Source organism: Triticum aestivum, chromosome 6A (assembly GCF_018294505.1).
Source record: "Triticum aestivum cultivar Chinese Spring chromosome 6A, IWGSC CS RefSeq v2.1, whole genome shotgun sequence".
Taxonomy (NCBI): Eukaryota; Viridiplantae; Streptophyta; class Magnoliopsida; order Poales; family Poaceae; genus Triticum; species Triticum aestivum.
Genome location: NC_057809.1, coordinates 2,211,345 through 2,221,551, shown reverse-complemented (window position 1 = coordinate 2,221,551; position 10,207 = coordinate 2,211,345). Strand labels below are relative to the sequence as shown.

Here is a 10,207-nt window from a genome sequence, read left to right as displayed (position 1 = left end):
TGGTTTCCAAATTTCAAAGCATTTTCGAAGAGCAGCGGAGGGAAAGGAAAACCAAATCGATCCCCATTCAATTCCGATGGCCTCGTCGCCGCCGCCGCCGACCACCGTCCGCCGGAACCCTCCCCGCCGCGGCAGGCCGGCCCTGACCCCAGGCCCGACCCCCGCCCAGGCGCCGACCCCGACCACGGGCACCCTCCGCTCCCGCCGCCGGAAAGCCCTGGTCATCTCCCGCCTGCTCGACGACGAACCCGCCGCGGCGGCGGCGGCAGCGGCTCCCGCGGCCGCCGCCACCCCTCTCCCGCCTCCTCCGCCGACCCCACCCGACGCCGCCATTTCCCCTCCCCACCCCCCTCCTCCCGCCGCGGCGGCCGCCACGGCGCTCACCTCCTCGACCTCGTCGTCGGCGGCGGCGGAGGAGCGCCTCAAGGTCTACCTCCGCATCCGCCCGCTCCCGGCGCCGGAGCGGGAGCGCGGCTGCAGGCCTGCCGCCGGCCGCGCCAGGGCCAAGGAGCAGCCGCCGCCGCCCAAGAAGCAGCAGCAGCCGCCGGGGGTCTGCCTCGTCGCCACCGGCCCCGGCTCCGTCGCGCTCACCGTCCCCCAGGCCAAGCTCGTCGACCACCGGCGCGGCCGCACCGCCACCGAGGTCTTCGACGGCTTCTCCGCCGTCCTCCCGCCCGACTCCTCGCAGGTATAATTAACCCCCAAATCCTCATCCCCTCCCGATTAAAACCCATTTGCATCTACACATTTTGATGTCTCGCTTAGAACAAGTTGCTGTACCCCAAGAAAAGCACCAAAACCCCGACAAATCGGCTCCATTTCGACCTGCATTTGCATTGCGCTACGATCTCAGCCGGATCCTGTTGGGAGGATCTTGTGAGCATCCCCAGCACAGCAGTGAGGAACTCGTGGTTACAGTGTTTGAACTAGACTTTTTGTTACTATAGTCAGCTGGAGATGTTTAACTCGTGTAAACTTTGCACAGCTTTTGTATGCATTTTTAGTGGTGAAGTTTTGTTTCTTGTATGATGCGACGAAAGCTCCTACATGGCACGACTATAGTTTCATTACTAAAGATTGTCGGTTCATGTAATCCTTGTTATGCTAGTTTAAGAAAAAGCAGCATCAATCTTCTTCTTTTCAGATCTGTGCTTTCACCTCACAGTTGTGCCAAGTGTAAGGAACTTATTGTCCTTGCTATTGCGATTGTTTACCTTACTGTAGAGACTATGGGCTATTTTTGCAGATAAACCACGGGAAAATAGTTAGGTGTGAATCCTAAGGGTTTTGTCCTATGGATTTCATTTAGCATTTTCCCTAAGGATTCGAGTGCACTCTATTTTGGAGAGAATTTTTCATCCGTCGGACGTCTTGTTACAATTCATTTTCTTTTCACTCCATGATGTGATGTAATTTTTTCCAAGCCACCCATGGATTTTTATTTATGTACCACCCAACTATTTTTCTTCATAACCCACACAAAGGCTGAAAGACGCATAAAATGAATTTTTCTTCTGTATAATCTTAGTACAGTCTCATAGATCTTTTCATTTCAGCCTTTAGAAGTCCAATGCACACACCCTGGCTATATCTTCGCTCCTCCAAAATCCATGCATTTATTTTTTTGTGTACCGTCTTGATGCATGACATGCCAAACTCTTGCGTTGTATGGTCTCGCAGAAATCCAAATCTTCACAATTATGGTTTTTTCGTATCTCTATTTTCTTGTTCCTGTTATTCAAGTAGACATTTGTGCAGTTTTTATATGTTGAGGCATATTAAAATTATGGAACTAATGCTTAGCAATACTGAAAACCAATTCACAATTGGTAAGTCGGTTTGAAAATTCTTGTTTCTAGTCAACCGGTCGTCGGCATGTCAACCAGTATAAAAGTACATTTGTATAAAAGTACATTGTTCACTGCATTACTATCTTAGTTTTTTTTTTTTTTTTGAGGTGATGCATTACTGTCTTAGTGGTACAATGCTACCGATTTCAGGACAGACCTAGGAGTATTTCTCTACCGGGCTATGATTTAGATGACGTTTACTGGACCTGAAGCTATGCATTTGCTGGCATGCTATTGATCTCTTCTTACAATTCCGTGCAGAATGATATCTTTACTCAAGTGATGAACCCGCTGGTGGACGAGTTCTTGGGAGGAAAGAGCGGCCTTCTGGTGGCGATGGGTCCGACGGGGTCCGGCAAGACGCACACCGTCTTTGGTACTGCGAGAAATCCCGGCCTAGTACCGCTCACTCTACAGAAGATCTTCACTGCGGCAGATGAATCCGAAGGTGGCAACCAATCGCCAAGGTACACCTGTTCTGGCCTTTTTGCTGCCAGCTTGGTACACTCTACTAGTGTATAATCTGCATATCTAGTACTGGGTCTGCTAGGATTGACGCCAAATGCCGCAAACATAGCAAATGTTCAGAAGATTAGTGAAGCATGCAAGTCTGTAAATTTCTGAAACTAAAGGAGTTATACAGTTTTGGATTCTCTCGCGAACAGCTTATAACTTAATTAACATGATGTGCAAATGCAAGTTCTTATCACAAATACTCTGTTAATGGGTTCCATGTCATACTTGCAGATCGTTTTACTTGTCAATGTTCGAGATACTCTGTGAAGGAAAAGGAGAACGGATTCTCGATCTTCTGTCTGATGCAGCAGAACTGGCCCTCCAGCAGTCAGCAACAATTAAAGGCCTTAAAGAGGTATCTACGATCTCATTTTGCACCTCTTTGCTGTAATCAGCCTTGGCTTCCATCCTGAAAGAGGGGGCCTTGGAATGGCACATTCCAGTTGATATGCACTGCGTTGATATGAATAGTTTTTGTAGTAGCATGCAGTAAGGTGCTCGCCTTTCTGGCAATAGCATACAATTAGATGCTCACTGTTATTTATTTTGCAGGTGGCCATTTCAAGTGCCATGGATGCTGAGAGTTTAGTTTCACGTGGCATGCTTAAGCGGAGCACAGCTGCAACTGATGCTAACAGCGAGTCAAGGCATGTTCTCTGTATAGATAGATCTGCAAACATATCTTTCATATAAATAGCACCTATCCTGAAAAATGGGCATCGTTTTCTCATTGTGTTTCCTAACTAAGTTATATACGATGATGTTAAGATTAATTTCATATTGTATTGCAGCCGGTCACAGTGCATCATCACTATACGTGCTGTTCATAAAACTGTTGACCAACAAAGTGAGCACCAGATTAGTGGATCTGTCCTGACAATTGCTGACCTTGCTGGAGCAGAGCGAAAAAAGAATACCGGAAATAAGGTCTATTCGTCTATCACCGTTAATTGTATTGTATAGCAGTGATCATAGAACCATGTCATGACACCTGTTCTTCTACTGGATAATGGTCTAAAAAACTTTTAATATTTGATTTCCAGGGTTCAAGGTTGTTGGAGAGTAACTTTATCAACAATACGTCCATGGTTTTCGGTCTATGTCTGAGGGTAAAATTAACCTTTTCATTTGCTGACCTTTATGCACAACAGATGGTGCTTGGAAAATGCATTTTTTATCAGTTAGGTGCGCCTGCCAGCTAATGATAGTTTTGCTTTTCAACTTTGGTAACTGCAGGCTTTATTAGATCATCAGAAAAATCAGAAGAAAACCTTGGAGAAACATTTTAAGAACTCAATGGTATGTCTGCTGACAATGTATTCTTTTGAAATAAACATAGTATGGATCTTGAATCTTCCCTTTTTTTGATTCTTTTGGCTGGTCTCCAAACAATGCCCATCACATGTTTCTCCAACCAACATAACATTTTTAATGGAGATCTTCCCTTTCTCTGGTTAGGGATCTAACAGTCGACAAGTATTGATCTAATATGAAATGTGCCTATCAACACAATATTTTTAGTGTGCTCATAGTCATATCTCCATCTCAACTAAGCTACTGACTCCCTATTTATTGTGTTATAACTTGTGCAGCTTGGTTTCCATGTATACACTACTAGCTTGCTATTAGACATTACTCTGTTTTTGGACACTCTGTTTTTCTACTCTTAAAACCTGTATATGCTATGAGTTTTTAGTTTAAAATGCTATTATCCATTTCATTGATGTATATTATTTTCATTTGTCCTAAATATTTTTTGTTTTGAAAGTTGACTAGGTACTTGAAAGACTACCTGGAAGGAAGGAAGAAGATGACTCTGGTAAGCCATTCCGAGATAAAATGGTCTATTTTTCTTATCAACAGCTCCTCAAATGACATATCTTACTAGTTCAAAGTTTTTTTGATCCTGACAAATGTACTACTCCCTTGGTCCCAATATAAGTGTTGCTGATTTAGTATAAAGTTATGCTAAATCAGCGACACTTATTTTGGGATGGAGAGGGTATTATTCTATTGGCCATTATGAAGGATGCCTACTGAAAAAAATTCAACTGAAGGCACATTTTTGCAAGTCATTCACAATTTCTATATGTTTATGCTGGAAGAGTGTGTCATTGGCACCCTTACTCTGAGGTCTACACAGTGAATATTGACTTGATAAGTGCACTGTTTTTAATTACCATTTCTATTGTTTCTCAGATTTTGAACGTGAAACCAGGAGAAGATGACTACGCTGATACATCATATTTGCTCAGACAAGCATCTCCTTACATGAAAATAAGGTACTTCCCTTACCTTTGACGACATACTTTTTTTTTCCTTATCCCAGCCTTTTGTTGTCTTTGGAGAAAGGGAAATACATAACTGGAGTTGAAATGTTAGATACTTAGATTGCATCTTATCCAATTCTGGTGCATGCAGTTCAGTCCTAGTGTAATGACAATATTTCCTATTAGGATTAAGTAAAAGAACTCAAGGAGCAGAGAAGTCCTTTATTTAAACCTATCACAATAGCAGATATTTGTCTGAGCAAATATTGATGAATCTTCCTATTATCATTCATTCTATTTCCTGTTATCTTTTCAGGTACACCAGCCTTGATGAATCTTCTGATTTGGTTTCCCAAAAGAGAACCAATGTTTCCCTGGTTTGCCAAGAGAACAAGAAAAAGAGGAAGGTTAACAAGCCCGAACCTGAAGTTGTTACGGTACAAATTGATTAAATCCTCCAATAATTTGGTCCCATTTAAGTATTTAATTTCTGTCTGGCGCAGAGCCTCACTTGTATAGACATTTCAGCTCCGATAGTTAATTATTTTGAATGAAGTATCATTTTTGTTATGTTCTGCAGGCTGAAGAAAAAGAGCTGCAAAGAGTGTCTCGAAGTGAACAAATCATGAAGAACCTTTTCAATGCTTTATGGACTGTTTCAAAACAAAAGATTTCGGTAAGCAGCAAAAGATTTTGGTAATTTGTTCATGCGAGTTTCTTTTTGTATTGTGTTGATCCATGGTATTTCGTTCATAGGAGTCTGAGGTTGCTGCTAAAAGCATGCGGGAATTGCTCAAAGATAAAGACATTGAAATTCTAGAGCTGAAAAAGGAGTTGGATGACCTGAAGTCTCGTTGGTCACACGTTAAGCAAAATGATGCTGCATCAATTGCTATAAGCTCGGTTTCTCAAACTGACCTGGCCAGTGACGCTGCATTAGACAATTTCCATGTAAGTTCAGCTTCAAATTATAATATCTGACATTTGATGTTCTATTTACATATACTGCCTTATATGTGCATGATGAATGACTTAGATTTGGAGGTATATATGCTAGGTGCTTTTCTGCTATTTCAAGCAAGAATCAAATAAGCATGCTTTAATATTAGAACTCTATAAGCAAGTTACCATATCTCCAATGCTCATGTGTATTTTTTCAGCATATCACCTTCTGCCCTGCTTTATGTACTACTTGTGCCTCAATAGCAAGCAACATATCTCCCCTTCAAATCTCTATCTCAATACTGTATATGCCATGAGATCTGGTTAGCTGTACACTCTACATTCACCTGCTGCCTGAACAGCCGTTAGGAGTAGCATAGGGTGTTCGTGTTGCTTGTATAGACGTGTAGGGTGTTCTTTGTTGTATGAAATCGGCACTTTCTTGCCCAACTTTTTCATATATTTGCTTCTACTCTTTGTGAAAAGACATGCAAACGCTTGTTTTCATGTTATCTGAAGTAAGCCATACATATGAGGTTGGAACTTTCTTGCTGACATGCTTGTGTTTGTCTACAGTTGAGCACTGAGTTGGTACAAAAGATCTCAGAAGAATGTACATATTCTGATCCAGAAATGTCTTCAGCTTATTGCGATATGACAGGTTCATATGTTTTCACAGTAAACATGTCCTCACCAATATCAGCACATAGTTATTTTGGTTCTGAGTCCATTTTCTTATAACAGAGAAATCCGTCGACTGTGATACCTCTGTTGCTAATTTGATAGATGAACAAGAATTGAGCTCCAGATATTTGAAGGTTTATACTTATCCTTCAACATTCTGCATTCCGTCATGAGCAATGTGTCCACATAGTTCAACCTTTTGTGATGCGACCTAGTGTTGAAGAAATTCGCCTCATCTTCTACTGACACAATGCCATCCTACTTTTTTCAGAAAGAGGCATGCACTCCTGATGTTACTGAACCCAAGTGCGATCTGAAAAAGGAAAATACGGAGGTGGGCATGCAATTTTCTCTCACTTTCTCATGTATGCAGAGTCATTTTGCGTTGCATTTGATCGTAGTTGTTGTTACTGAACAACATCATTTTTGACTTTATGTTTCTCTTATTTCAGATAATGGGACAAGTGGGCAACAAGGAATCTGATGGTTCTGAGAGTTCTGAACAGACTTCGGCACCTGACGGTGGTGTAACACATGCACCCAGTCATTTGGATGATCCATCTGAGCTAAGCTATACAGGTCCAATTGTATATCCCCTTTGCTTGACAACTCTTAAACTAACTGGTACACAACAACTGAGACACATGTATCATTTCCGCAGAACTTCGTATTGTTCCATGTAATCTGTCCGCACAGTTTACTGATATACAAGTTAGCGAGAAAGCTCCCATGGAACAAAGTAAAGAAGAGCTAAGCAGCAATACAGAAGTGGAGAGTATTCAACATGGCGTCGACATAAAAGGTTCAAACTCATTTCTTATGCTTGTTTCTTCGTTGCTAGTGATGTACTCCCTCCGTCCCATAATATAAGAGCGTTTTTCACACTAGTGTAGTATAAAAAACGCTCTTATATTATGGGACGGAGGGCGTACTTTTTTGTTGTTGTTAAACTTTCACTTGATCTTTGTACAGAAATGAAGCAGCATGATTATCAAAGTTCATCTCAGCAACTGAACTGTGATGCTGGAGACGTTAGCTCCAATCAGCCTTTCTTAGAGTTGCAAGGCATGGTATGCAATCCTTTGATCCTTTCGTTTTTGCAACTCAAAGGGAAGTTTACCCTACACGTTTTTGGAATATTCTTAGTATGCCATGGTTGGTCATAATGGCAGGACGCATATTAGTTGGTCATAATGGCAGGGTGCATATTTTTAATATACAAGTTACCCTACACCAGTTTCTGCTACTAGGAACACCCTACTGGAAACTATGACATGTCGGTTGAACTTTTCCTTCTTCTCTTCTAGGGTGCTGCTCACCAGAATCTTGATGAACTGGTGCCTGAGCCAGAAATTTGCGAGCACACGGTAAAGGAGGCTGCTGCAGAACACGGTAGGCGCCCAGTGTCGTGCATAATAATCTTTGGTCGCTAATTTTTGGTATATTCACATTGCTTGCATTAAATGGTGAGATGAGTCGCCTAATCAACATCAGTGCATTTCTGCAGCACATGGCCGACATGTACCAGACGAAGGGCTTCCCCAGACGAAGGCTTCAATAGTAAGCTCTTTTGCTGCTTGTCTAGACTTGGCACTTATTAGATTACTTTTGCCTTGGTTATTACTACTACTACCAAATACTGTAATGTAGCGCGAAATCGTAGATGCAGCTGACAGATTCTACCAGGGTCATTTATAATAATGCTGTCATACCACACGTATTTTGTCTCTACAGTTGCATTTCCTGATTTGGTTGTCTTGCTTATGCCAAGGCTCCAACCAAGGACTGCCAGGCAGGGGGGACCGCGGATGACCAAAAGGAGAACCTTTGCCAGAAAGAAGCAAATGAGGACCTTTGCGCTTCGAAGCCTCGTGAAAACACAAAGAAGACGTCAAGGTGAGCGAGCGTACTTATGGAAGGCGGCACCTAATGGCAAGAACCAGCTTGATAAGTAATTAATATCTGTAATGTAGTTGACACAAACAACCTGTGGTTTGGTTTGGTGAAGCAGGAGGAGGCTGCTGCCGGTGGCGTCCATGATGCTCAAGGAGTTCACCGGCCCTGCCATTGATGCCGCGGATACCAAGAGGGCCACGGTACGCACGCACGCACATCGCCCCCATCTCGTCTTGTCTGTCGAAAGTGTTTGGTTTTTGATCAATTCATTCTAACCTGACTGAGTGATGCAATTGCTGTTTTTGCAGGATGGAGGAGGCGCCAAGACATTGTCAGGCGAGCAGGCGGCTGCTGGGCGATCGGACGCGCTCATCCGGCTCCTCAAAGCGAAATCTCCGCCCATGAGGCATCGCCGGGGCTAGAGAAGAGTACCCACTCAATTAAATTATATAAAATTCGTCAAATCACCTCGGTTTGGTGTAGCTACTTGTCCACGCTATGGCGCTTTTGTAGGATCTTCATCAAGTCCAGTTCACAGTTAGACTTATGGTGACACCTGGAATATTTTATCTATCTAAGAAATGCTGTCATCGTCGCGCATTCATATAGTTTGCGATTTTTCTCGGCAAAGAACTAGTACATAGCGAAAGCACATGGCTCCTGAGCTGCAGTATGAGTTTTTTAAAAAATACAACCAGACAAGTTCGAAAATATTCGTTCTTTTTATGTAGACAAACATCTTGATTTTTTTCCTATGAGCTGCAAAAAGAAAAAGGAAAAGACACAATTATTCATAGTTATGGACATTGCTATCACCTTGCAAAAAGAAAAGAAGGAACAATGCTACCACCGTTTGGTATTTTAAAAAACAATATTTGACTTTATTTTGTGGGTTAAAGTGACATTCAATCTTTTTTGGAGGGGACAAAAGGTAATCTTTTTTATTGCATGTAATGCGATACGTTTATGACTTCCAAAAATAAAGTAAAATAGAAATGAAGCTTGGAAGCCGCACAAAATCTTCACTCTTATGTGGCTTGTAGTGTTGGCACACATGATAAAATGTAGAGGACTTTGAGTCATTGTCATGTTCATGTGGGCCAGCCTACTTAAGACCAATCATCATCGTTTAAAAAGGAAATGTGGGCTCCATCAGGGCTGAAGTCTTGCGGTCAACAACTGTTTATATAAATGCACATATCTTTTTTTACTATGAAATTAGACCATCTCCGATAGCTGCCCTACAATAGGGATTTTCCTATTTGCCGCTCGCTGCGGCAAGTTGCCGGAGTGACGCACAAGTGAGATCAAACTAGCGTTTGAGATGGGCCGACCCGTTTAACGTAAAGTGATTCCAGTTTTGGGAACTTTGTGGTTCCCAGCCGAATTTTCCGGTTTTACGAACATTCTAGTTCCTGAACCGGTTTTTCTTTTTCCCTTATTTTATTTTCCCCCTGTTTCCTTTTTCTTTTATCTGTTTCTGTCTATTTTTCTTTTTCTTTCTTTTTCATTTTTCATTTTTTGTTTTCCAGTTTATTTTTTTTCAAAAACTGTTTGTGCTGCTGATAAATTTTTAAAAACTTCAAAAAATGTTCTTGTTTTCAAATTTTGTTTCTAAATTTTTGAAATATTAATTCTTTTAAAAAAATGTTCCAAAGTTCAAAAAAAATATTCTTTTTAAGTTTTGTTGAGAAAATTAAAAAATTTCTTGATTTTCAGAAATTGTACGCAAATTTGAAAAAATGTTTGCTTTTTATAGTTTAGTTTGGGGGTTTAAAAATTTGTACAAAAAATGTACCTCTATTTAGAATTAGTTCATAAATTCGAAAAACGTTTGCAATTTTTAAAAAGAGTTCTAAAATGTGAAAAAATATTTTCTTTTTCCAAATTTTGTCCGGGGTTTCAAAAATTATTCAGAAGTACAGAAATGTACCTGGTTTTCCAAATTTTGTTCAAAAAATCGTCAAATGCTCATGAAATTCAAAAAAGAGCGCCTTTTCGTAAGTTGTTCAAAGTTTCGAAAATTGTACACATATGCAAATATTGTCC

At 41.3% G+C, this 10,207-nt stretch overlaps 1 protein-coding gene across 2 annotated transcripts; it reads left to right on the top strand.

Annotated features, from left to right (window-relative positions):
- Positions 1-8,778, top strand: LOC123131565 (kinesin-like protein KIN-6). 2 transcript variants are annotated; one of them, XM_044551209.1, is made up of 23 exons: positions 1-688; positions 2,112-2,317; positions 2,598-2,721; positions 2,919-3,013; positions 3,158-3,293; positions 3,410-3,475; positions 3,603-3,665; positions 4,135-4,185; positions 4,566-4,648; positions 4,953-5,073; positions 5,217-5,312; positions 5,393-5,587; positions 6,155-6,239; positions 6,323-6,396; positions 6,534-6,596; positions 6,715-6,841; positions 6,924-7,064; positions 7,235-7,332; positions 7,570-7,654; positions 7,770-7,822; positions 8,034-8,158; positions 8,274-8,358; positions 8,467-8,778. In XM_044551209.1, the coding sequence occupies exons 1-23, from the start codon at positions 77-79 to the stop codon at positions 8,578-8,580; spliced, it is 2,898 nt and encodes a 965-aa protein (XP_044407144.1). In that variant the 5' UTR covers positions 1-76; the 3' UTR covers positions 8,581-8,778. The 2 variants fall into 2 exon arrangements, with proteins under 2 accessions (XP_044407144.1, XP_044407143.1); XM_044551208.1 differs by having other exon boundaries at positions 8,271-8,358.
- Positions 8,779-10,207: the final 1,429 nt, after the last annotated feature.